This window comes from Embiotoca jacksoni, unplaced genomic scaffold (assembly GCF_022577435.1).
Source record: "Embiotoca jacksoni isolate LCO1_2020_lvr unplaced genomic scaffold, fEmbJac1.0.p SCAF_10, whole genome shotgun sequence".
NCBI lineage: Eukaryota > Metazoa > Chordata > Actinopteri > Embiotocidae > Embiotoca > Embiotoca jacksoni.
In genome coordinates this window covers 17,317,189-17,345,156 of record NW_027185230.1, presented here as the reverse complement: position 1 = coordinate 17,345,156, position 27,968 = coordinate 17,317,189, and the positions used below count along the sequence as shown (strand labels likewise).

The following is a 27,968-nucleotide window of genomic DNA, read 5'->3' as shown; positions in this document are numbered from 1 at the left end:
GCACTGCTGCCTCACAGCTAAAAGGTTAGGTGTTCAATTGATTTTTGTATTTGACGGTCCTGATTTATCTCATCATCCACTGAACCGTTTACTTATCTTGTTTATGATTGTACACCAATATGACATGACTGAAATACTCTCGTATCGGCTTACAATATTTATAGTGAGATTTTCCCGTAAATGACTACAATCACACAAAACAGATTTTCAAGGTAGTGTTTTTTTTTATTCATGGCTGTAAACGAGGCAGAACCATGAGAAAAGAGAGAGGTGCAGTATTAAGTCTGTAGATGGTATAATGATGAGAGACATTTAAATCAGAAATGGTTCAGACAAACAAATCAGCATAGTTTTGACATTTAAAAAAAAAAAAAAAAAAAATCTATGGTTGACTGAAATGACTACAAGGACTTTAGTATTGTTATCAGCACACTAAAACTAAAATAAAATATATTTCAAATATAAAGGGGGTAGGTACAGTCATTTGTAAGACAGTAAGCCCTCTAAGCACCCTTCACATGCAGTTCTTCAGGAAGTAAACCACCTGTCGTGAACAAGGGCCGAGGTTTTATTAATCAGGTGAAGCTTCTCTTTCCCCTTTTGGTTCACCATTGAGTGAGTGATGATGGAGCCTTCATTAAAACAGGATGAATAAACAATAGTAAAGCAAAGCATGTAAAGTGGCCTCGGTATTAATGCCCTGCAACCTCAAGCACAACTCATTAGCCATCTATAGATTACAGTGACGTAACAAAAATAGCAGAATTGCTTCTCCAGTGTACGTTTGTGTCTTCACTGCAACAGGAAAGTCCACGTCAGACGTTCTGAACTACGATTGATCGTGCAGCTTTTGTAACGGTGACATTGTCATTTACGTGTCCTGTAACATCTGGATGAATATGATTCGACTATCTGAAAGCAACATTGTGGTACGAGTTCCCAAACAGTGGTTTATAAAAGAGGAGGTACACAGTGCTCTCTCTGTCTCTCTCTCTCAGCATGGACGTGTGGAAGAGCAAAAAAAAAATAAAAAAAATAACACGATCACGCAAGAAAATGTAGCATCGCTGTAGTGTTTCTGACTTTTACAGAGATAAAGAGAAATCAAGGGGCAAATGCAAAACAAAGCTCCAATAATCCCGATAAATGAAACTGAGATTTCCGTCATACTAAAGACTTACAGCCAAGAGCAAATACATCACATCCCCCTCGGAATAATCAACAAGCACCGCTCACACTTCATGAGCGTCTCTGTGAACTCTGCTCAATGTCAAAACGGTTCAGAAAAAAACATCACCTGCAGGTTTTGCAGCGATGCAGGCTGATATCTTTTAAACTCAAAACATACCTGGCCGAGTGAAAAGCTTGCGGGTAGAAGAAAGTCGACAAAAAACATCCAGGTGTGATTTACGGTCGAGTGTGTTTTAATGATTTAATAAAAAATATTGCATTATGGACACATTTTCCTCAAGTACATTTTAGATTGAAAGAATCCCAACTGTTCTCTCAGTCTGCTAACATGTCATTACGTGGGGGGTGCAGCTTCGAGGGGGGGGGGGGCAAATAGCACGATGCAATTTGTAGTTCTCTGTCAGAATTTACCACCAGTTAAATGGGAGGTTACAAGATTCTCTTTCTGCATTCACGGTTTTGTTTTTTTGTTTTTTTTTAAAGACACTTGACATATTCTGATACAATCCCAATACATTCTAGTGATTACAATGATTTAGTAATACTCTATTTTTTTTGTTTTTTTTGTTTATGAAAAAATGAGGGATAAAACCCTGGAGCCTCACATCAAGTGTGTGGACCTGTAGTATTAGACATGCATAAAAGGCCAGATGAAGTGGACAAGACAGAACGCGTCACTCGCTCACAACTAAAAAGCCTCTAATAATTAAAAACATTTATGCAATCATTTTTACACTGTATACAAAATTGGCACACACTAACGAGGAAAAATAGGTTAATAAGCCGCCGACAAATGATATCAAAACAACAAAAAAGCATAACTGCGTGTAAGTGTGGCTCGCTCGTAGGGTGCGATGAAAGCAGACAAAAAGCCAAGCAATGAAAAGAGGCCAGCCTTGAGGACCGATCCAACATCCTCCAAATCTAGGACTCCGTCTTTTTTTTGTTTTTCTTGAGGAAGGAAGGAGTGCGGAACTTCTTTTTCTTTTTGGAGGGTGATTTGCTGGGAGACTCGTCGCCCTCCTGGTCGCCAGCGTCAGCGGGTTCCTCCCCCTCGGCTGCGTCTGCAGCGGCAGGGGTGGAGGTGGAGTCCTCGGCAGGAAGTGCTGGCGCGTCGGAGGGGTCGTCGGGTGTTAAATCTGGGAGGGTCTGTCTCAGGGTGGCTGCGTCGCTCTCATCCTTAGAGGTTAGTTCTGGCAAGGACTCTAGTGGGGAGGGAAAAGGGGGGGGTGGGGGTGATGGAGAGAGTTATTGATCTCAGATTGGCACTGCTGAGCTCACACGACAGATCAGTCACCTGGAAGCTGGAAAATCCACACGATTTTTCTACTTAAACAGCATCAACTGCACGAGTCCACACAACATTTCTATCGATCGAAGACGCTGTTGACTTCGTGCTCTTTTCTGCTAACAAAGCCTTAAACCACAAAAGCCAACAGAAAACACACTCTAATGCATGTTTTCCTCAGATCAAAAGCCAAAACAAGATACACTGATTTTACAATGCAAACTGACAATAAACACAACACAGCTGTCATTAATCAGGACTTCTTCTCTCTTATTTTGACAGGTCCAAGCTGGTTCACAGCACTGTTTGTTTTACCTTCACTTCAACAGGCAAATCTTAATGAGTGCCGTTCCTTTGCTCATTTGTAGCCTGCACGTAAAAACAAAAAAACATCATGAGACTGAACAAAGGAAGAAAAAAAAAAATGAAAGTCCACAGTGGTTTCAAGGATTTTTTTAATAACACCACAAGGATTAGACTGTGCCGTCACAGCAGCATAAATTCATTCAAAACTGGAGCAGCTCTCAAGAAGCAGTAAGTCTTGAATTATCAACGGGAGCCACAAAGTCTTGTGAGTGCAGCATTACATTTGACTGCATTTTAATCCCGATGCTGGGAGTATAGAAACCAACTACGGATGTTCCCTGATAGAAAAGAGAGAGTCCATTTTTTGTCTGCAAAGATCCCGTTTCGGAGTGAATTGTTTTATTAATATCCATATATAAGCTATCGTGACAGGTTTCTAACTCCCATCTATGAGGGCAGAAATGTTTGTGATTTAAGTGACTGGATCATCTTTTAAAATACTCCCAGCAAAATGAGATTTGTGTTACAGCCCAAAGGTCAGCCTCACGACAGCTTCAGGGATCAAGTGGCCCAAACAGCCTCCAAAAAACACTGCTGCAAGCTCACACTGTGCAGTCAGCTGCAAAACAACCACAGCGCGTCCTTTTAATACCGCTCACATGCGACGGAGACCAGCGTGAAACAGGACCTGAGAAAACACGTATCAGGTCGTCATGTTAACATCTCTCACGTCTGTCGGGACAGAGACGAGGCCGAACAACACACAGATAAAAACAAAACATGGAGCCGAAGCGCCGCGCAGCCAAAAGCTTCGGCCTTCCACCGTGTTACAAAAGCTAAACCAACAGAAGCAGGTTGGGTTGGAAAGCAACACTCAGATAAAACACTGATGTACCTGGTAAAGGACTCGTCTGGAAGACAAACAACATTCAAACAACATTACCTGTTTGTTTTTTTCACGAGACCGAATTATACAATGTCTTTACAACATTTATAGGTTGTGCTTATGTGCAAAGAGAGGTTGGTTAATTTGATAGTGAGAAACCAGCAGGAAGAAAGAGGTAGAGAGGTTATCTAATGTAGAAGATTCAGCAGGCTGCAGGGTTTACTTCAGGAACATCCTCCACTTTCCTTCAGATCAGGTCACTGTCATTCAGTTAACTGGAGCTTTAATGCATTATGGCCAGAAAGGAATTAGGTTTTAAGGAAAATGTATCAAGATTAGGGGTCAACCGTTATGTTGTCTTCAGGCCAGATACCGATTATTGATCATCACGGTGGCCGATAGCTGATATTTGGAACTGATGTTCATTCACAGTAAAAATGGAAATCTTTGTGTTAAAATTTATTTGTTAAACCTTTTATTGAAACAGCAGCAGAATGTTTCATATAAGATTTTAAAATGTGCTTTTCTGCACAACTCTAATTAAGATAACCATTTCTTGTATATTTATTTTGCAATGATCCATACATTTTTCTTTATGTGAACTGGGAACAATGAATCACTGAGTTACGAGAGGGAGGAGTTGTGAAATAACCCCCATCAACCCTGAGAAAGAGAGTCAGGAGTTCAGAGAACCAACAGAAACCCCGACAGACGGGTTAGTTTGGACCACAGAACAGCTCTGCTACTGAAGCCATGCCGAGAAAACCTCCCCCCCCGAAGAAGGGGGTAAATGATCGAACACAGGCGTGGAGGGTGGTGGGTAATTAGGATGGTGGTGAGGAGGTGGAACATTACATACTTACTATGGCAACAGGTACTCTTTTGTATTTCCATCTCCTGATTGTAATCGCAGCCACAAAGAAGAAAAAGCACAAGTAGAAACAAATGTCTATGCAGATCAAACCACAGGCACCGCGTTAAATTAAAAAAACCAAAAAAAGGAAAGTAAAAATGTGAAAGAGAGAAAAAAAAAAAAAAAACAGAAGATTTGAAAAAAATAAATAAATAAAGAATGGTTGGGAACCATTCTTAGTCGACCCCAAAAAGATGGCGAATGGAAGAGAAGGGGGATAGGAGATACTGTACATAGAGACATATGTTATAGAACAACATTTCTGGTATTAGATTACACCTGCGATCAAAACTATTGATCCCCTTTCTTCCTTCTGCTGACTACAACTGAGTTTGCAGAATTTTAATTTAATTAAAAAAAATAAAAGGTTACTACTAATTATAACTTCCTGTTTGACGCCAGTTTTAGTATCATCATGCATGATACTGCTGACATAGGTGTAATCCAATAGTAATAAAGACCAAGAGGGAGAAAATAATAATAATAATAATACAAATAAAAGGTCTGCACTGGGGTCCATAAAAAGTTGATAAATACTCATTTTTCAAAATAAAATGAAATTTGTTTCTCTCAAATGTTTCACTTTCCTGTCTTAAAATTACTTCCTGACATTTTAGCTCGTGATCTTTGGCAGATTTTGTGATTTTTTTTTTTTTTTGCTCCGAACATAAACCTGATCAAATAATGAAAACCTCTTGGCCTGTTATTACAGACTACACAGCACGACACTTGTAGTAGTATTATTAAAAGACCACAACAAGGGCAGACCCCAAGACAGACAAGCAGGTCGGTGGGCAGGAGCCTCTGCGTTCACTCCTGGAAACACCCAAGCCACCCAGCCAGAGCACTGGAGAAACCCATGCCGAACCACGCCGGACTAAAGCCGGGTGAGTCGAGTGTGTGAGGCCAACGTACCTTCCTCTGCTCTAACCGGGGTGCTGGGGGGGGTGGAGGTGGGTTTCGGGCCTTTGGGCTCCTCCTCCTCAGACTCCAACGGCTGCTCTGGATCTAAAAGTAAATCAGCAGAAATGAAATAGTGAGAAGCTGTTTAGCCCAAAATAAAGAAACCTTAATAAGGAAATCCTTAAATAAATCAGGGTTTAAAATTATTCCAAATTTGAATTGAAACAGTTTTATGTCAGGTTCCTTTTGTGCAACAACAATGCAACAAAAAGGAAAAGGGAGGACAACACAAAGACCCAAACCAGGGAGTAAGCTTTAATCAGGAGAACGCTGCAAAACTATCCAGATAGATCCCACGAAATCAACCTCGAAACATCCCGGAGACCTGATTAAAATCATTTGGTTTCATGGAAATTAGTCAGAGGCACAGAAGGGAGAGTTGACACCAACAGAGATACAACCAGGACAGGTTAGCAGGAAGAGAAGGAGGACCATTATTCATGTTCCACACAGGGGACGCTCTGATTGGATGACTGAGCTCAGATGCAGCTTCCCCAAAAAGTTAGCGCAACACTTAGCAGCTAAAGCTCTTTTTATACTTGAGGAGTTAAGAGAGGGGACGGGTTTAAAAACTTAAAACGAGCCGAACTTTACTCCAAACATCCTCTGTCCTCAGCTCCTCGTCCAATCAAACTGCAGAAAAGTATCTGATCTGCTAGAGCTCTGATGCCTTTGGACAAGACATCAGAGACGGGGGAAGGAGGGGAGGCAAAAAAAAAAAAAAATAATCAAGCAGAGGCTTCAGAGATTGAACTGTGGGTAGGGAGGATGCTCGCACATGGTAAAAAAAACAATGGCAGCAGACTCCAGACCCTCAGAAGAAGGAGAGGACACAGCAGGAGGGGACTCCCAGACTCCCAGTGTAATGGTACGGAGGAAGATGGGCCAGGGCTGAGCAGGGGAGGAGGGAAGTGGAAGCACTCCACTTCATCTGGTGTACCTGGAGCCCGACCCATCCGAGCCGCTGCCTCTATCGGCTCCTTGCTGAGGGCTCGCAGCACGGCACAGTGGAACTCCTTATGGGGAGAGTCTGGAGCGGAAACAACCTCATCTGCAGTCGGAAAAACGTCATCCGCTACCGTCCCCGCGGAGTCTGCTCTGCTCTGAGCTGCCTCAGCGCCGCTGGACGGGCCGAGAGGAGATGAAGAATCCGGCTCGGAGGCCGGAGGCCGGGCTATCTCTAAGCTGGGCGAGTCAGTCGCAGATTGCAGAGGTGTGGAGCCAGAGTCCTGATCCCCTGGCACGGTATCAGGCACTGGACCGGGTACACTGGAGGCCGATTGCTTCCTACAACCGCCTCCTCCCTGCACTGTGAATCCGTGTATGTATTTATGTAGAGAGATAACATCACAGTTTGGCCAATCTGAAGGGTTTTTCATTATTCTGCAGAAAGGCAATTATTTTTTTCCTACAGTTAAAAACTCTCAATTTCATTTTTGAATCTTTGAAATAAAAGCACATTATTTAAAATAATAATAAAAAAAACAACAACCAAGTGACCAATAAGAAAACGGACCAGCTGTGAAATGAAGAACACACTTCCTGTAATGTTGCTGCAATTTTACCCCGAGGATGAAAAAACTTCAAAAAAGGTTAATCTGCTACATAGATGTCATTTTGAAATCAGAGAAGGATATTAAGTCATGGCTGTGGAAAAAGTTGTACCCGTCTTAGCTTTGTCTCTACGTCAACGCCAAGTCAGACCGTCAACTGATCTGGTTAGTATAAAAATATGTTGCTTTTTTACCAAAACCTCAAGAGAAATGCTACTAAGAAGTAGAGGAAGGGTGGAAAGCGTTTCTCTGACCACAGTGAAATTCATGTCATGTTCGTCAGCTTTACCTTCGCTTCCTTTCTGGTTCTGCTCCACCTCCCTGCGGTACTCCTCCAGCGCCTGGTCGGTGAGTTTGGTGAAGGGGTTGGGACCCTGCTTGCTGACGAAAACCTTGGGCTGGTACTCCTTCTCAATGATGGCCTTGGACGCGGTCACGAGCTCACCCTTCGGGACACACAGAGCGAAGGCAGAACGTCAGAGGAGGAGAGATCAAACTGGAAGCATATTTCATATTACAGAAAACGGACTGCAGTTGCAGTTTTCAAACAAAAATGTAGTTTGAAGTGTGATTATCCCCCCAAAAAAACCACGGAGGCCGTTCTTAATTCTTACACAACATGAGCATGAGTTACATTCATAAATGAATAAATGTAGAATTTCAGGAGTCAAATAAGAGCTGCGGGGCTGTTTCCTAATTCAGAAAAACAAACAAAATGATGAAAAACAACACATTTATTTTTGAAATGTCATACAGTAACTTTAATATGGCAAAGCACTGACAGGTCTCAGAAGCAGTCCGCGCCAACGGTACAACACAGAGAAGGCAAACAAACAAACAAACTGACAGTAAGCTGCAGTAACTCTACATCTAAGGCCAAAATGTCACTGTTGGTTAGTTAGAAAATGTCACACGTTGTTAAACGCTGTAGGAGACTGTAGGAGTGAACACAACCATCACTGGATCAGAAAACCATTTTACTGCTCACGTCAACTTGATCGCAGCCGTTTAAAATAATGATAAACTCTATTCTGCAAACACGAGTTACGGCAGGAAAGTAGACGATCAGCAACCACCTCAAGTATCCTCACCAGGAAAAAAAAAAAAAAAAAACTATCTTTATTACACTGCATCCAAAAAAAGGCTGTAGAAATGTAAAAAAAAGAAGGAAAAAATAGGCCTCATTTTAGCAGTACTATGACTCAGGTTATTGAGCATCTATCTGCAGGCTCAGCAGACTGACTGGAGGACGATGTATAATACAGGTATAAGATATTAGTGACTGGAGCAGGAAGTACCTTTCTAATAGATTTAGCAGGACTAGAGGACCCCTCGGACACATCGAGGCCATCAATAGTGTCTGTACAGTCAGACAGAGGGGCGTCCTGCAATAGTAAACCCAGTGAGGAGGGGGGGGTGGGCACAACCCAGGTCTTATACAGCAACACACACACACACACACACACACACACACACACACACGGGGGGGGGGGGGGGGGGGGGGGGGGGGGGGGGAAGAGGATGACAGCATCTCATTCTAGTAGGAGTGCTATTATATAAGAAATCCTCAAACAAACAGATGCGAGGCTCTCTGTGGTGGGAACTGCTCAAATATAAAGCAGAAATCTCAAAGTCTACGTTGGAGAGCTTACATTTTTACATATTGACAAAATCCAATTTGCTTTTATTTACTTTAACCGAATGATACGTCAGCTGTCTTTGTGCTGTGGGACTTTCCACCTCTGCATTCATACATACAAACATACACAAACACTAGAAGAGCATGCAAAGAGAGGGGGGTTCTGGAAAAAGACACGGGGTCATGAAAAGCCGAGAGGAGATGGAGCCGGTAGCGTGCACTGTGAAGGCAAGCTGTCCACACAAGGGGGCGCTAGACAGTATGTGGATCATCTGATACAAGACAACAGTTCATCAGAGCCTCGTTGGTCTTCCTACTGATCCACAGTTAACTCTGAAGCTTGATGATCCGACTATCAGAAATAAGTAACAGCTCCGTTTTCATTCAGCCGGGAGCTCCACAGTGACAGAAGGGTGATCCATGCAAACTGAACTGAACATTTCAAGCATGTTCTCATGTTCTGCATTTGCTTCTCTTAAAGAAAAATAGCACATGCATAGAAGAAAAGAGGCGTTATTTGACTGTAACGGGGATTTTTGTTTAAAAAAAAAAATGACTGGCTTGCAAATGCCGTGACAGATAACAGCCGTACCGCTTCTCTGAAGTACCGCAAGAGAAGACAAACCAAATAAAAATTAAAAAAAAAAAAAGTAGGAACAATGTATGAATATGGAGCCAGCCTGAGCTGGCAGGTTGGGAGAGCAGAGGGACGTTACCTCTCCCTCTTTAAGTACTACTCACCTGCCACATTGACAATTTCTGTGGTCAAAGAATAATGTCAGTTACAAAGTCACTCCACGCTCTGGTAAACAACACGGAGGACATGTTTTAGTGCTCCTGTTATTACTGGTAATTTTGTTCAGGAACCGATGTCAAATCAGATTACAGAGGATACGTTTTAATTGCGCCAATTTCTTTCCAACAGCTCACAGTTCAGGACAGCTTCACGCACAATATTCACACATTGCAGCTTGTTGGTTTATGGCGCGACTCCAGACCTGGACAGAATATAGTCGATTTTTAAAAATTTGTTTTACTTTAGCGTCATCTTAACGTGACAAATATTCATCTCCAGGTGAGGACAGCTGTAGCAGCGAGGTATTTAAAGTGCAGAGTTCCCGGACTGACCTGGTTAAAGGAGCGGTCCACCACAGTGCCGGCACACAGAACCTGAGACTGGGGCCCGGCTGTCTTTATGTCCTGCAGGTTCTGCTCCCGGATCTACAAACGACAACATTTGAAGCCATAAAAAGGATGAAAAACAAAGTGTGTCGGGCTCGATAAGCTTCCATGTGCATCAGGAGCCTTACAAACTACAGGCAGGGAAAAGGGAAGGAGCATTTAATGATACATGACAGTGAATCCAACTAGACGGACGAGAGCTGCGATACCTTATTCCTCATTTCCAGCACTTCCTTTGGGTTGGTGTTCATCGGGATGAACTGATTGGCTGCGGCAGCCTGGCGGAGACCGTCTTCCTTTGTCCACTGTGAACACCATATAAAGCGTTAAAAACATCAGCTAAAACCAGACACACAGACTGACATGAAAACCCAAGCAAAAAAATATATTTCAGACATCATACTGTTCAGGCTTCACAATACAAGAAACATGCTGAACTCAAATTGACAAAAGGTGGATGACAGATAAAAAGGTCTGAATGTAAAAAGTGAATCAATGATGATGAGGAACATTTAGGACATTATAATTTGCATTAATTTAGTAAGGGACTGTTCTCCATCATTACCTACACAACCTGTCTGATGCTTATTTATCCAGCCACGACGACACAGGATGATTTAATTTAACTGATGTTTGATTTGTGCACAAACAGACTAGAGAAAGGAATAAATAATCCAAATGGAGAGTTTAGTCTTGTTTTATATGAATGTTTTTTTTTTTTTTTTTTAATGTAAACTGGAACTGAAATGTCTTAAAAATTTTCTCAAGAATTCCTAGAAAACATTCTTTCTGTGGTAGAAACTGTAAACACATTTAGGAGAAACAGACCCGGTAACGCATTAGTCCCCGTTTCCAATGGCAATTTATATTTGTATTATTGTGTTGTTCGTGCTGACTGTACAACAAATTTCCCCCCAGGAATTGTAAAGAGATGCTTGATATTTGAAACTTTAGGGAATCTACAAGGAGCAGATTTACAGTTTTAGATCGTAAAGATGATTTTAAACCCAATAGCTGGACGGTGTACTCTGTACCTGATTATTTGTGTCAATGCTAAACTCTAAAAAGACCTAATCAGACCAACATGTACCAGGAGGTGAGAACTGAAATCAACATTTGACCAGAGAAACACATTTTAAATTCATGATTTTTGATCAAAGGAGTTTCAAAATGTTGAATGAACATACAGGATCTGTTGTTTAAGGGTGTTGGTTGAGGTGTACAATTCTTTTTTAAATACAGAGAATCCCAGAGAGGACATATTGTGTTCAAAGCTAAGTTTTCCCATCCTTCAGATATAAGACTATAAAGCCTTTTAAAATGATCTGTGTTGGGGATACTATGTCAGAAACAGATGAAAACCTTGCGCACGACAGCGGATTAAAGACGTAATAATTAAAGCGCAACAGTGTATTCTGTAAATCCTTTGTCATCATCATTGATATACAATTTGAATTAAAAGAAAAAAAATCAAAAACCAACAGAAATAGCACACTGTGGATCAACGGAAAACATCACAGAATGAGAAAAGAATTTAGGGGTTTAGGGAGGGAGAGGTGAGGGGTGGTGGTGAGGAAGAGGTGAGAGATGGGCTGAGTGAGACGATGAAGCTGGCTTACGAAGCGAGAGTGGCAGTGAGGGGTGAGCTGGCATCACCAAAGTCATTTTCCAGGCTGATACACGACAACAAGGACGACAGAGATAAAAAGAAACACACCCGAGGACACTCGCCCATGTTGGGACATAAAAAGCCATCGTCACAACACTACAAGTCCGAGATTATCTTTCCCGCAGAGGATGAAACCTCTTAATGTGAAGGAGGAACCTGTATAAAAAGTGTTTTTGTAAACCTGGTAATGCTCAGCATGATTGAAGGGAAAAGTCTGCACCCATTTTTTTTTTTTTTTGCACCGAACTGAATGAGCAGCAGGTGAATATAGAAATAAAATATTCAGTTTAAAAAAAGGTTGAACAAAACATTTTGCATGAAAGCTGAACATGTAACTCGCAGTGGAAAAGCAAAAGCTCATGACGTCATTCCTGAGTTTTACCCCAAGCTTGGCTGGTTAGCTGCCAAACCAGGGGCTCGATGGGGGAGGAGAGGGGGGGTTCTGGATGGAGATAGCTGGGTTGGGTTGGTTGAGTATGAGATGAACATGTAAACACGATATACTCACTGAGAAAGAGTCTCACAACACAACATTTCCTACTTTCCCAACAGGAGATAATTGATTCAAAAGTCAGGTCAAATTTCAAGATTTTTCTTTTTTTTCTTCAAACAAATCCACTCATGCAGGCCTTAAAGGTGCTCAAACCCACTTTCAGAATAAAACTGAAACCAGAAATTAGAGAGAACAAAAATAAAAAGAGGCAAAACAAACGTACAACTGGGAACAGTTGCAAGCGTTCGATAAAAATAAAAATTTAAAAAAGCAGGCTGCATAACTCTTTTGCCAAAGAAATCTTTGCTTTGGTATAACTCAATCATTTTTTTAATTAAATGCTATAATGACTTAATTCTGGAAAAAACTAATATTCTCAGAAACATGCCACCTTCCTGCTCTCTCTAATAAATAAATGTTCTTAGAAATCCACAAAGCAAAGCCACATTTGTGATGTTTTGATTAATAAAACCTCACCGAATCATTATTTTCGGTATTTTTGCACCCGAGTCGTCTTTTTTAAGTAACAAAATTTGCCAAACGCCAAGATGCGGAGACAAAACTAAAAGTGTGTATCAAGGGGTGGTGAGGAAAACAGTGGTTAGCAGCAGCATCACCTCGTCTTGCCACATTCACCTGCCTACCCGAGGACTCATGCCGCACCCCTGCTGCTCGCTCCTCTGGGAAAAACATCAACACCAACAATGCAATTTCACTACTACACATGCAGTGGGGTTGGGGGGTGGGGGGGGCATGCTGTGGGCAGCTGGCCCGGCATCGTGAAGCAAAAGGAGACCAGAAGAGGAAAAGAGCAAAGAGGGTCGACACGTAATCACAGCTAAGAAAAGAGGTAATTCACAGATAAGAGTTGACTGGGTCTGATATCACAGTGCGTCAAAAAGTGGTGAAAAATCAGTATTGTACCGATTTGTAATTTTTAAGCTGACAAGCAGTTCTGTGAAAGGTTTGAGGAAAAGATGAATAGAGAGCAGTTTCAGATTGTAATTTTCTTTCACTCCCCGCCGTCCCCCCGGACCCTCAGGATGCCGACCACCTACCCGTTTCCACCAACAAGGTAGCTGTAAAATCTATACTATGAACAATAAGGTAGGCACAGACCAAGCAGTTGGTTATACAGCTTGGCACGCAGACACCGGACGAGAGAGACTGCAGCAAGGGTTTGACGTGATCGTGTGTTATGTTCGTCCACACCTTAGGCTTCGACTTGGGGCTGCTGCCGTCGGGCCCGTCCTCGGAGGGCTCGTCGGGGCGGCCGCCGGCATTGAGCCAGCGGGTCTTGTCGCGCTGGCCGCGCTGGAAGCTGTGTTTCAGCGGGGAGCGAGCACCTGAGTCACTGTCCTCCCCGTATGAGTAACCACCGTGGGCGGAGGAAGCGTTCTCCACGTCACTGTGCTTTTTACCTTTGTCTCGCAATGCCGGGCAGCGGTAAGGATAGCCCGTCCTGTAGCCCTGGGAGAGCGACAGAGGTCGGAGGATGGTTACTATGGTGACAAGACATACACTTAGACTATGTCACCTTTTACGAGAGAAAATAAATGCTTGCTTTTACACCAGAAAAAAAACAGTCTAGTATAAAGAATAAAACAAACTCTTGTTCAATTATGAGTTTACACCCTTATTAAGCAGTTTAGATAGATATCACTGAGCTAATAAATCCAAAGATTTAAAGCCTAAAATTTAAAAAACATCTGAGTTTTGAATTAAAGTTTTAGCCACATAAAAGGGAAAACCGAGAAATGGGTAGTAATCTGGTAACCATGGAAATGAAAGGGTCAGTGCAGCTAAAATAAGACTTCATCCACCTTTTTCAGTCCCTCTCCTGCTGGTTGTACAGCTTTATTTTCATCGTATTTGCAATTTCCTACCTCCTACCAGACACATTTGCCACCTTGTTCAAAGCGTAAAAAAAAAATTGACACTGAACACAAATCTTTTTAAAACCATTGTCTCAAAGTGTAAGGACATCGTATATCCCACAGATTGTAGACAGCGATAAGGAGGGTGAAGTTTGAGGCTGATCTTTGTTCCTGTTGAATGAATCAAGTCATTTGGAAGAATTTGTATTTTTGGGATTAATTATGAAATTCTCTCATAATCTCTCTGACAGGTTTAAACGTTGTCCCTCTTCATTTGTACTCACCAAGTTGTCGAGCATTCTCATGAGAGCCTCAAACTCCTGCTCCCCGACTTGCCACTTGGGGTTTGTAGCGGACCCGTCTCCCGCTGGCTCGGGGACCCGCGGGCGCGACTTGTATTTCCCCGGGTCCAGCATCACCAGATTATCGGGTCCTCCAGCGCTGGCCAGTGTTCGCACCTGGAAAACATTAAGGTGGGGTATACAGACAGAGAAAGGCGCAGACAGATCCAGAATAAAAAAGAAATTAAAAAATGAGCAGACACGGAGAAACAAACATCCAACACAGACAACAGACATCAACATGAAGAAAGATGGACATGTATAAAGATGTGGAGAGACAAGAGACAAAGGTAATCGTTACGAAAAAATGCAGACAAACGTGGTGCCAAATAAAAGAAACATGACTCTACACATCATACCACCATGATTAGAGAATTTCAAATGAATAAATGTCCATGTGCTGGTAGCTATTCCCGACTGATATTTCAGTGGGAGCGTCCTTTATAAAAGATGAGTGTGTCCTACCTGGATCTCACAGGCAGTGACCAGATTGTGGATGTAAAAGAAAGCCTCTTCCACCGTTTCCCCGACTGTCACCAGGCCGTGGTTCCTCAGGATGAGCACCTGGACGGAGGAAACATCTTGGGTTATTATTCTTACATACGCAGCAAAGGAGGAAATACATCAAGCATGTTCGACCATCTGAGAACACAAATCCCTCCACATGGATAAAACTATTGATCCTTCATAACTTGAATCCCTGACCAAAAAAAAAAAAAAGCATGTAAACATCAGTCATAAATGTGCTCTAAAAATCATTTCCCAAATGTCGTCTCCCGCCTACATCTGTCTCTGACCTGACTTACAAATACACAAACTGACCCCATGAAGAAACACACACACAAACTGTCCTGGACTCGGGGATGGACACTAGTGAGAGTGGAAAAGGTCGCACACCTACAATAACTCGGCAACTACTTCGATAATCGCTCACAGCATTTCTTGCTATTTTCAGACTTTTTACAGACCGAAACAATCGATCAAACAAATCATAGAGAAAATAAACAGTAGATTAATCCATAATGAAAATAATGATGATTTGTAGGACACAAAGCACTTAATCTCAAACAACAACAGTAAAACCCTGCTTAAATTTGTTTTAAATTGTTTACAAATTAAACTATGATAAAATGTTTGGTCAACAAAAAAAAGAAAACTTTTGTTTTTAATCTCTTGAGGGTCATTATGATAATATAATGCTGATGATAATAGTGAAGTACTGTGATATTGTCCGTTACCTTGCTGTTGGGCCCCAGGTTCTTCTGTATGAGAGTACTTTCCTCCTCATCCACCAGTATGCCGTGGTAGTCGTGATAGGACACCTCACCGAGGGACAGCGCCTCGGGCGAGATGGGCAGCAGCCCGCACTTCATGGCCGACACCTGCAGCCAAACAAAAAGGGGTTACGCAACATCTGACTTAATTATAGTGCGTTTGAATTTGGTGAAACTCCCGCATGTTCAGCTGTCCCTTACCGCAGCGCCTGCAGGTGTGTGTACATGTACGATACACCTGACGTCGGGCCGTGCAGCGTAGATGGCCGAGTGGAGAGTGAAGCCGGCCTGGTTGACCCCGAGGTTGGTGCTGCCCCGGTCCACTATCTCCCCCTGAAGGTTTATCTTCACCTGGAGGGTGTCGCATACAACAAAAGGTTTGTCAAAATAACAGAACCGGTTCATTTCCACACATTTTTCGACTCATTTAAATCTGATCTGAAGAGATTAAATAATAACGTGGCATCATTTTAATAGAGAGTAGAAGAAGGCTTGATGTTCTATTAGAGATCTGGAATCCTTCTTACCAGACTGGAGGCAGTGACTTCACTGTAAAGGAGCCCAAAGGGGACGATGATGAAGCGCTCTTGGTCCGAGTTCACCCTGACCTACATGACCAGAAGTCAGCCGTGTTAGATTATACTATGCCGTGAAAAGTAGCTCAAATTGAGCGGAACTAATCAATCAATCAAAGCTATTGACCGACACAAAAGCATTTTCTTTAAGCCCATGAAAGAATGAATTAGGAAATGAAATGGATATTCATCAAGAAAAGTATTGATTAAACAAATGTGAGCTGACAAAGAAAAAATATCAACAACTACTTCTACTAGTTTATTGGAGCAGATCAAAACTAGACATTGTGTAGACTATATCTTTACTGAACTTTAAGATGACAAAATCCTTTTATTATATGAAAAAAAAAAGAAAAGAAAAAAAATGGACAACTGATCTTACTGTGAGGTGGTTATAGATGAGCTCAGACCAGCCGAACAAGTCAGCGAGCCGATAAAAGGCGGCCAGCTTGCAGCGGAGCAGCTTCTCGCCTTTGTCGTAGGAAATGGAGTCGGAGCCGCGCAGATCGTTGACCGGAGTTACCATCCCCAAACCTGAGAGGGAAGAGGTGGAGGCGCACAGGAAGTCAGAGTTCACTCACAGGAAAGAGGGTGGAAAAATGACAATAACGTTGAGGGGGAAGCCGCACAACGAGGGAAAAACAAATCGGATAAAACAAGAACCACTTTCCCCCTTGTTCCTTTCCCAACAAGACGGAAGAAATCTCATTTACACATAATTACTGAAATCGACTGGACTCTTTGTCCTGAAATTAAGTCCGGCATACGCTGCATTACTCATCGTGAGTGCAGACAAAGCACGGCGGAGGTCAAGAAGTCGCATACGCTCACGTCTCCTGTCTGCTTACTCATGTTGAGCGCCGCCATGCCTCCCTGCGGTGCAGCGGGATACATGGAAGGCATGCTGGTGGTCATGAAGTCTGCGATCTGCTGCAGAGCCAGCAGGCTGGTGGGTGTCTTCCCCTTCTTCAGCTGATCCTGGATCATCGTCTCCAGCTCATCACAAAATGCCTGCCGGCCATGAAAAAAAAAAAAAGAAAGACAGAAATACAAAAAGCTATAAGGGGCAAAGTTGATTTTCAGATATGAAATGGTAGATTCTGAGGAGGAGCAGTGATGTGAAGTACGGTAGCTTTTAGAAGCATGACAAATAATAGAGAAAGTGTAATAAAAGGCAGATGACATGTACACCTGCAGCCAATAATTCAACAGCATAAGGCCGAGAAAGGCCACAGAGACAAAAACAAAAACCCCAGTTAATCTCAGCACAGTATAAACCTCTAAGCACCATTAGACGCCCACTGTGGATACATGTGTGCTTTTCATATGTACAATAGGCCTCGAAAAAAAAAAGGTGCTGTATCTGTCCTGGACATTCAGCTGGTCATAAACACCGTGTTGGTGAGGAATAAACTGGATGCATCATGTGGTGGTGAGAAGGCTGCTCACGTTACAGAAGTACGTTTTATTCAGTTAGAAATGTAGAGCAGAAAAAACCGACTGTGCAGAATGAATGCGTTTCTTCCACTGACCGGGCTCTGCAGTATCATGGAGACCCTCTTCCTCTGCTCCATCATGTTGAAGTCTTGTCGCAGGTCAGGCGCCATGTTCCTCTCCCTCTGGTACTCCGGGCTGCTCTCATCCACCCGGTCAAAGTACCGCTCCTTGTGGGGGGCTGTGGTGGGAGGGGGGGCCGTCACCACGCCGGCACCTGACTCGCCGTTCATCCTGTGCTGGCCTCCTGATGGAGTGAAGGAGACGCCTGTTAAACATTTTCTATCCGAGTAAAAGAAATAAATAGCACACTTTTACTTTCCCTAACTTTCTTCCCCCAGAACAGAAACATGAAATCGAAGTTTCTCTGGTGAAACTTTTTCCCTGTTAAAACATACAGGCAATCTAGTAATGGCTCACAGTTTGTCTTCAGGCATTTGTATAAGTAGACAACAGCAAAGTCAGAGAAGGATCAAAGCTTTAACCGTCCACTAATAGAGAAATGACATGTTTTGGCCGAATGCAAAACTTAAAGCATTTAACTTAATATTTTGCCGTCACTGATGTCCAGTGTTTTATGTGAGCTTGTGTGGCAGAATAAATATACGTTTTAAGGATGCAAACGGTTTTTTGAAGTACAAAACCTGAATATATTTGCTTTAAATCAACATAAAATAGATAAAAGCATCAAATCTTCCCATCGGAGGAGCTGCAAACATAAAATGAGCAGCATTCTTTCAAAACAATTATCAGAAAAACAGATTGAATATCAAAATAGCTGGCATTTTGATGGTGATTAATTAATTAATGTTACATTCAACCAATCCAAAATGTATAGAACATAACGGGTCAAATCTGTGATTGAAATGGTCCGATATGTACTTTGTTAATTGTCTTCTGTGGAAAAGTTTGTTTCTTGGAGAACTAATTAAAAAAAATGCATTAAGACACTAAGATGCTGACAGCAGGACGAGGAGAACGTTTCTCCTGATAAATGAGGAAATGATAGTTGCCAGTCATCGGAGCACAAACCACACTCTCCTCTGACTTCCTGTTCCTGCCTCGGTCATGTGACCACTCCCCTCGGCTCAAGAGAGGTTTTCATTGATTTCCACAATGCGTTTCCTAGACTCTAAAACACGACTCGACTCTGGGCAAAAGAAGAGAAAAGGAAAACTGGTCTCTGAGCCTGAGATTTCTAGTTATGTCTTGCTGTCAACTGCTAACTTCTAGTTCTAATATACAAATCATGCATCAGCACATATTCCTTTAAAAAAAAAAAAAAGCTGTTGCAAAATAATGAACTGCCAACAAGAAGAAGGATTTCCGATTGATCACCCAACTGGCTGTGTGTTTGAGGATGAATAGTCTCCACCCGTCTCTCTGACTCTGAAGGACGCAGGCACACTTACTGTATGAGCAGAGGGGAAATGTGTGTGCAAGTATGCGTGGGTAATGGGCGGTGCTCTGTCAGAGACTGATGCAGCCCATTAGTCCGTGTCAATACAAATGTTCAGCCACAACTCCCATGACAACTGCAGGCCGAACCAAAAGCATCCAGTATCACACAGAGAGCTGACAAACCCTCTCTGTCCTTTTCTGTCCGCTTTCATTTGGAGTTCTCAGATTTTCCACCACAACAAAACCGACGTTTCCACCCGTCTCAGATCACCCTGTTTTAAATCGGGGCTTCTGTGTTCGTACGCTGTTTGACTAATTCTGGGACGACAACCTTTTTGTCCTGGTTTACTTCATAAACACATTAAATGAAGTGAAATTTAAATGTCACATTATCTCATTTATCTGGGAAAAAAAAGAAGAAAAAAAAAATCGAAATAAATTGGCCAAGATGTTAGTTCATCATTAGGGATATATTATATACATGTGAAGAGTGAGAAACTTCAGCTTTAGCCATAAGTGGATCTTTTTGTTTTGAGTTGAAGCTACTCGGAAAAGGGAAAGTTCTTATTTTTCCCACTTTCTGATTGAGAGCATTCAAGTGAAGACGACAAACATAAATCATGGTCGCCCCAAGAAATCCGCTGTATTTCTGCCGTCAGAAAACGGTGACAAAACAACATCAACCATAAAAACCAAAACAGGGACATTTTAATTATAAGATTATTACAGCTTGGTATACTAGGCAAACCAAATTAGGCTATTTCACCTTGTTTTTTTGGACATGAGTATATATTACCTTTCACCACCATGTAAAGTGACATCAAAGCTAATTCTTGTTGCTCTCAATAACCTCCTGCTATCCTGGTGGTAAATTCCCAGTTTGACGGGTATACAAGAATTATAGACCTAATTTGATAGCTTTCACTAGACACTGCAAATGTGTAGTTTTCTTTATTCTGGATAACCTTGATCAATATCATTCAGTCAGACAAATACTAAAATGAAATACTCTTTGAATCCTTACGCCTTCCCCGTGTGAAGAAACTCCAAACTCTGTCCCAAGAGGAGGCATTTGGAGTCCAGACCGACACCTTTTCCACAACATTTGCCCTCGATTTCCTAAAATCAAATCCCTTCACGTTCTTCACCTTGCCTTCTCCGCTCTGCTGGTTTCCTTTGGTCATAAATACAAGCTAAATTGCGAATAAGAAATAAAAGAATATGAGAAAAGCAGGCTGTTATAATCCCTCTGCAAACAAGGACATCTCTGTTGTTCTGTCTCAGTCCTGATTATGGACATTGGTTGCTGACAGAGAAATAAGGACATCGGCAATTAGATGTGGTGCCAAATACACTCATTAGGCAGAGAGAGTCCCAGTCCCTGGCTTGATAATAATAAAAGTCGCCAAAATGTTAATATCTGCTTTGGTTATAGTTAAATGGTGCAAAATACAAAAATGAAACGCACATCAAAACCTGCCACATAAAACACCCGTAGTGTCCTTTAAAGTCCCAATGAACTCACACTTTGCTTCATTTCTGATAGATACAAGAAGAGTTGTGTGGAACGAACACACACACACACACACACACACACACACACACACACACACACACACACACACACACACACACACACACACACACACACACACACTTAACAACACTGCAGTGTCTGCAGTCCTTCAAACACTGACCCGTGTCAGCCTGGTTTACAGCGAGGAGGTCTTAATGCTTCCAGACTGCCAGTCAGACCGTATTCGCTTTGGTTTGGACTTTATTGAAAGTCACATGCTACATTTGTTGTCGGTTGTTCACGTTAGTGTTTACTGCAGAGAGGCGAAAGCAACCGTCTCCGCTGACAACAGGACAACTGGGAAAAAGTAAAAAAAAAAAACAAGAGGGACAAAACCCTCAGGATTGCCCTCGGTTGAGGAGAATACACTTGTTTACACCATCTGAGTAGTGAGGACAAGAGATGTCAGCGTTTTCACAAATTTCATCCACTTGTGTTACAATAAACTCAAACAAAGCCTCAGAGCGGCAATGTGTCAAAATTTCACAAAAAAAAAATTATGAACAAAAAGTATAGTGTTTTATAACACTAGAATTTTAACATTTATCTCCAGTCTTTCCTTAAAATAAATACACTTATTGTAATATTTCTAAGTAATGCCCTACAGGTTTTTTTTTTTGTTGTTGTTTTTTTTCAATATGGAAACACTTAAGCATCATCCATTTGAGTTCACTGCCCTGAAGTGGGCAATAAGCTATGATCAATATTGTGATCAACATTATACGTAAAGGCTTGGATTGTGTCTCACTTTAATTTTTACCATTATTGTCCAATGAGAACTTGACTAATTTACGTTTTATCTGTTCATCTGAAACCGATCCGATTGGGCAACCCAGAACACAACCCACCCCCACTGATATAAAAAAAATCTGACAGCACCACAGGCCTGTCAATCAAACAGACACGCCCCCAAAAACACAAGGTTTGTTATCTAATTAATTACGGGATTATTTTCAGATGGACCGTCAGAAACCTAATAACAAAGAAAGACTCTAGCTAACAACACTGTAATGACTAGTGGAAACTATTTATCGAGTTTGTATTTCAGCAGACAAGTTGAATGGGAGTCTAATGGAGCCGGAGCCTTTTTGAAGCCAACCCCTACAGGCCTACTGTGGTATTGCAGTTTCAGGCACTTCAACATCAGCCTCATTTATCAGACCTGGCAAGTTACATCCACTTTTATCTACAGTCTATGGCCGTAGCACCTGAATTTAAGATTGATTTTTAATGCTAATCTTGCTCAGTGCACTAAAGCACTAAAGGAACTGTGTAATAGGATCCTTTCGGTGGAAGCTGCCTTCCTTCCCCAGACGGAGTCAAACACTGCAGTGCACACGATGTCACAAGATCTGCTAACACCTGAATATACAGGGTGAATGAAGTATCTGCTCAGTACCATCCAAGACTGCATAAAGGAGAAAGACAAAAAGAGGAGCTGCTAGAGAAAGGAGGAGGACACGTTTATGCAGAAATCCCCACGCTTTCCAATATCATCATCACCTTTAATCAGTGTAAACAAAGTTAGGCGAGGTCAAAAGGAAAATATAATTTTGTCTGTTAGACTAAACTCATTTCCTGCCTCGCCACAAATGTTAACTGAATCCCTCCAGCTGTGAAATAATAGACACTGTAACAGCGTGATTATCTCCATCTTTTTCTATTGCATGTAAACAAAGTTAAAACAAACGATCAGCTGTTTATTTCTTGTGGACACTGAAGCAATAACACAGACGCAGGAAGTTTTTCTTCATCTATGCACAACGCAGTCACTGATTTCACCCTATATGCTCATCTCTCCTCAGATATGTAGGAGCAGGGGCTCGGCAAGCCTCCTCTCCCGTTGAGAGTGCGATCACTATGGAAACCAAACGCATAACCATGGAAACGCGGGACAGCCTTTAAAGATTACCGTTATGTAAGAACAGCTGTAGGCCAACATCACACTGCGAGCCGGTCCATGTCGCCACCATCAAATTAACGTGTTACTCATTTCACATCGAAGTCACAACATGTCAGAGACTCGTGGTAGGTCAGAAGTGCACATGAATTCATAGAAATGCAAAATACAAAGAATCAAAAATGGCACACGTTTGTTTCACATTAAAAGCCTGTAGGCTGGGAATCAGAGAGGAATTATATTTTTTAGGCATCATTGAGCTAATTAAATAAATCAGAATTAGAAAAAAAACCTCCAGAAATGGACACTGGTACAAACCATGAAAGCCCAGAGATATTCAAGCTCTTCTACATCGGTGTTTATTAGCAGGGAAAGAATAAGAAAAATGCAGTCATGATATAAATGGAACATCTTCTGATGAACTTCCTTGCTAAAGGCAGATTCGCCCTGAGTTATTACCACCGAGTGGAGCCTTGGGTGTGTCTGAAGCTGCAGCTCATACACCACCCTGCAAATGTTTGGGATTTTATAGCCACCCCGGCTGCCAGGATTTAGTCTAGTCAATGCTGAAGGGGCTCTAACAGGTTTGGAAAACCAAAGGGAGTTGCGGGGTGGTCGTGTCAAGAAAGCATTTCTTACATTTTAAAAAAGCCTCTTTGCTCACTGCATACAGGAGACAACTAAGTTAACCAAAGAAGGAAAGTGAGTTCAGGAGGAAGCTGCTGATGAAGAAACGTCCTCTGAGGAGGTTTTGGCTGACGGCCAGACTCGGACGCGCTCTCACTTGCAGTAGCAGCATAATCACCTGGTTTGAGTTCGTCCCTTTAGGATGCTGCTGTAAGACCTACTGATGAGTAGAGCATCTTATAAACACTAAAAGCTTCTCTATTTCTACCACCATATTTATTACACGGACCCTTTTACATATATTGGTTTGACAGTGAGTCTCATCATTGCTGAAATGTGAAATGCTAAAGACCCACCAGGACAATATACATCTGTACCCTCGAGGAGGAACATGAACAGGACTGCTGTTGTGGTCAGATTTTCTCATGACCGATGTTTTAAACTTGCCATGACACCCACCAATACAGATGTTTCTATTCTCTGCAGAGGCTGCGATAACGCACTGATGGTGAGAAACACACAGTAGACGTACTGTATGAGAAGTAGCACCAGACTCTCTCCGTGTCGAGCTCTTTATAAACTCGAAATTAATCTGTGTATCATAATTTACTTATGAGCGACGGAAGCTTGCAATAAAAACATCTATTCAGCGAGCGATGACTAAAAGAGGCATTTTGTTCCGTCCAAAAAACCGCCAATCAACCGACCGCCAATAAAAAAAGATCATTATGTGTGTTAAAAGAAAAGAAAGAAAAGGTTTTGGTTTTTTTTCCCATCATGCTGGTCTTTCTGGACCATTTTTTGTGAATGTGTGCGTTTCAAGCAGTTTTCAGACACTTAAGAGAAGCACACAGACAGGACCTCTTTATATCTCCGAGCTGGATGCCCGGCATTACTGGGGCTGAAGAATCCAATGGGAACTGCTCGTGTGTGTGTGTGTCGTCTCCAACTACTATGACCAGTAGGAATGCCTTGGGTGTCATTTTAGCACTGCCCCATGTATGGCCTGGTCTCGTGCATTAGACCGTATTTAGCGTGCACAGAGAAGTCTCTGTTGTTAGCTAACAACACAAGCTAACGGCAGACAACAAGAATATAGTGCTTAAAAACAATTTGACGTTACCGACGTCGAGATCAGGGAAATAAGGCTTCGCGACAAAGAACAGTCTGGAAAAAAAAAAAAAAACCTGCTTATTCTGCATTAATCAATATCACAGTAATGGAGTTTGTTTAGTCTCTGGAGTCGGACGGAACCGGCCTTCATCTGCTTCACAGGATTGCCGTGTCACCGTGTCGGCGAGGAGGACGTTACGTCTTCATCTGCTCCCACTACATTTGGTCTGTATCCATTTTTCAATGGATATGAAACAGTGCAGCTTCCAGATATTATAGCTTGGTCATGTGACGCTCGCCCTCGAAGGAAACCGAGTGGGATCAACCAAAGACGTATATATATATAATTATTTTTTTTTAAATGTACACCAAGTAGGCTTCACCATCACCGGCATGTGAACGGTATCGTCTGCTGCTGACTGCCAGGCGTCTCGTGACGCCGTTATATCTGGCTGTCTCCTGTCATAATTTGACAGAGTGGAGGGAGATTGTCCTCTGAAACAACCCCACCCCCCCCTCTCTCCCCCCTCCCCCTCCACCAGTACATATTTTCCTCTGGCCTACCCCCATCATGTGTGCATCCGTGCAGCATTTTGCTTGCTAAATATGCACCCCCAGACCTCACGACACGCAGCGACACCCACACGATCTTCAGTGACCTCGGCGGTGTGAATGAAAGTTCACGAGTGGACTCGTTTTCACTCGGAGACTAAAAGCGACATGCGGAGAGGACGGACGGACGGACGGAAGGAAGGAGGGACTGAAGTAAGAGAGAATGGAGCCGAAATGAGGAACACATTTTCAGCTGCAGTGCAGTCGAGGGTGTGGGCGTAAGGGGGTGGAGGAGGGGTGGTGGAGGACGGGTGGGGGCGGTTAAACAAACACAAAGCTCTGTATCTACAGCAGGCCTGTATCTGTAGTAGTGAAGTGTGTATCGATGAAGCAAAGACCGACAAGAGCTAAACTCCGTCCTCGGAGAGCTTCACTCATTCCAATGCAGGGAGTTACCGTCGCTTCACACACACTCACAGACAATTTATCCTGACAGCTTTGCTAATCCTCATGAAGTGAGAGGTGTGGAGGGGGGGGGCTTTACAGTGGACCTTTTTTTTTTTCTTTTTTTTAAGAAGCCAGACACAGCAACAGCTTTATAGTCAAACTGGACATGAAAAACAAACAAGACAGCTGTCAGAACACAACAAACATTAAAAAAAAAAGGTTGCACCTTGCATGACACAGGCTTTTCCTTCGCCTCTCGTGAGCTGCAACTAAATAATACATATTATAGGTGCAATTTATTCAAAAATCCCTGGAATAAAAAAATTGACAAAGACGTTAAAAGTAATCAATTTACAATGATATCAAATGAAGTATATCAAGAAATTTAAAACAACTCAGATTTTTCATTACCATGAAATTTTATCCAGTACATTTAAACTTCTAATGTCCATGTTTGGTTGTTTATTTTAGTATATCTGACTGGTGTGATGTGGAATTTTAAAGTTCTAGGATCGGATCTCATGCAGTATGGGCCTGGTGTGTTCCCCCCCCCCCCCCCAACACCCCCTCCTAAGGTACTGCTTTTCAAACTGATGATGCACAGATCGTATCGTGCAGGACTAACAGCTGTCCTGACCTCGGACAGGAAGCTGCTCCATCACCAACACAGCTGAAACACATTCCGCTACTTCGAAACAACACCCAGACTAGAAAACGAAAAAAGAGCCCTGAAACCGCTGACATGGAACAGCACAGGATATTAAACATTAATAAATAAATAAAAACAACAATAAAAAAAACAACAATGCAACCACAGGCCTGCTCGTGCAGCCAGGGAGAGGGGGGGAGGGAGGGAGGGGGAGGGGGGCAAAACACTCCAAAAACACAAAAGTATGCGCTTCCCAGCTGCTGTTTTTCTACCCAGGTGCGTTCATAAACCGCAGTGAAACACAGAGAAGCTGTTGTTGTTGTTGTTTCCTTTCCCCTCCCGGTGTGTATTGCAGCCTGCGTGCAGACTCCCCCGCTCACAGGCAGCAGCGGATTAGCACAACACAAGCTCGCCACACCGAAGCGCAACGGAGAGACCCGGACAAACGCGTTACGCACATGCAAATGGCACCGATTACTTTTAGAGCTTACCCTCTCTTTGATGAAGTGATGAAATGTGAACAGTGCTGGGTGAAAGCTGGACGGTGGTTTCCACTGGGTCTTTCTTTTTTTTTTAATTTTTTTTTTTTTATCCCCTGCCCTGCTGGATTCAGAGCGGGTTTATCTCCCTGCGCTGCGTGTCGGAGCTCCGCCCCATCCACCATCATCCTACTTGGGTGCGGCAAAAGGGCTAATCTCCGTCTCCCTATTGGTCGCCTGGAGACACGTGATAGAACCGGAGCTGTTGATTTGTTTACAAGCTGCGGGCCCGCCCCCGCCACTCCAGAAGGAGCTTTTTATTTCAGTACTAAAAGTTCATGTCAGTAAACTGAAGGCTTCAGAGTTACTGATTTTTATTATTGATTAACTTGCATGTTATATTTGTTGATCAGTTCCATAGATAGATAGATAGATAGATAGATAGATAGATAGATAGATAGATAGATAGATAGATAGATAGATTAAGATCCATAGCTAAACTAGAAGTAGCCTACCATATAAGTACTTAGTGGCACTGAGCTTTAATTTGATATCATGTCTGAGATATATCTGATTACAGAGGAAAAAAACAAGTTTTATCTGTTGCTTTGTGGAAATTGAATTATGCAGGCTATAATTACAAAATGACATCCTGCCAATTTGTCATAATACATTTGATTGTAAATGTCATCTAAGTCACCGTTACCATTGACGTAACATATTCCCCAGCTGCGTCACCGCTGACCTCTAAGGATGTGCAACTAGACATTTTGTTGGATATGATTAATATGAATTATTATATTAATTCATTAATTATACAGTGTAAGGTTCAACAGCATACAGAGACAAAAATAACTAATGTTGACAGTGCTGCAGTTTTTTGGGAATCTTTTTAACTGTGATAGTGTGGTGATTTCATAATTTAAGACATTCACAACCTTAACTTAATTATCAAATTAATAATTAAACTGAGTTTATTTGCAGGAAAAATAAATCATATTCGTTTTGAGATATTACACACAACTCACATGCGACCAGTCAAAACCACTTTCAAGGGCGTAGGGTTACACTTAGATCATTTGCCCCAGTGCAATGTCACGTTACCCATTTAGTTGTACATCTACCAAATTACCTTTATGTCCCTTGCAGCCAACTTGCAGTCGTGGTGCTGTTGCAGATTTCTACTGAGTAGTCGTCCTTGTGTTTATTTCATGGTTCAAGTCTGGTATTTAAATCGCACCCTGGTGACCTCCAAGGGTCTGAGTGGGCCCTCAAGGTTTTTTTTTTTTTTTTTTAAAACATTGTGCATAACTGGACGAAACATCGCTGGCAGCCAGGGGGCGCACTTCATTAATTTCATGGAGACCTGAGGCAGGATTTCCGGTGAAAACACCAGTCTTGCACAAATATCACAAATATACTAGCTCCTACCTCTGATGGACCTGCTGACAGGTATGTTGTCGGAGCACATGTGCATTCATCACATAATTGCTGCAGAAACTGTACAAATGGGCATATTTATGAAGGGTTTTAGCGTCTGTAGGTGGTCAATGGTTCATCAAGCATATTGACGTGTTCAA

General features: G+C 42.3%; 1 protein-coding gene across 16 annotated transcripts; it reads right to left on the bottom strand.

The window, feature by feature from the left end:
- Nucleotides 1-204: 204 nt before the first annotated feature.
- add1 (adducin 1 (alpha)) lies at nt 205-26,565 on the bottom strand. 16 transcript variants are annotated; one of them, XR_011179317.1, is made up of 20 exons: nt 26,401-26,565; nt 17,683-17,891; nt 16,999-17,161; nt 16,533-16,684; nt 16,103-16,183; nt 15,777-15,926; nt 15,540-15,683; nt 14,767-14,865; nt 14,245-14,418; nt 13,203-13,553; nt 10,131-10,226; nt 9,868-9,960; nt 9,481-9,498; nt 8,399-8,485; nt 7,390-7,546; nt 5,500-5,592; nt 4,535-4,568; nt 3,681-3,696; nt 2,795-2,848; nt 2,296-2,396 (listed from the first exon to the last, which is right to left on the bottom strand). XR_011179317.1 is itself a non-coding variant. In XM_069171001.1 (19 exons), coding segments are annotated over exons 2-18 (2,088 nt in total). In that variant the 5' UTR covers nt 17,878-17,891; nt 26,401-26,565; the 3' UTR covers nt 2,296-2,396; nt 3,681-3,695. The 16 variants fall into 16 exon arrangements, 15 of the variants coding, with proteins under 15 accessions (XP_069027026.1, XP_069027042.1, XP_069027035.1 ...); XM_069171001.1 differs by lacking the exon at nt 2,795-2,848; XM_069170975.1 differs by lacking the exon at nt 4,535-4,568.
- Between the last annotated feature and the right edge of the window lie 1,403 nt (nt 26,566-27,968).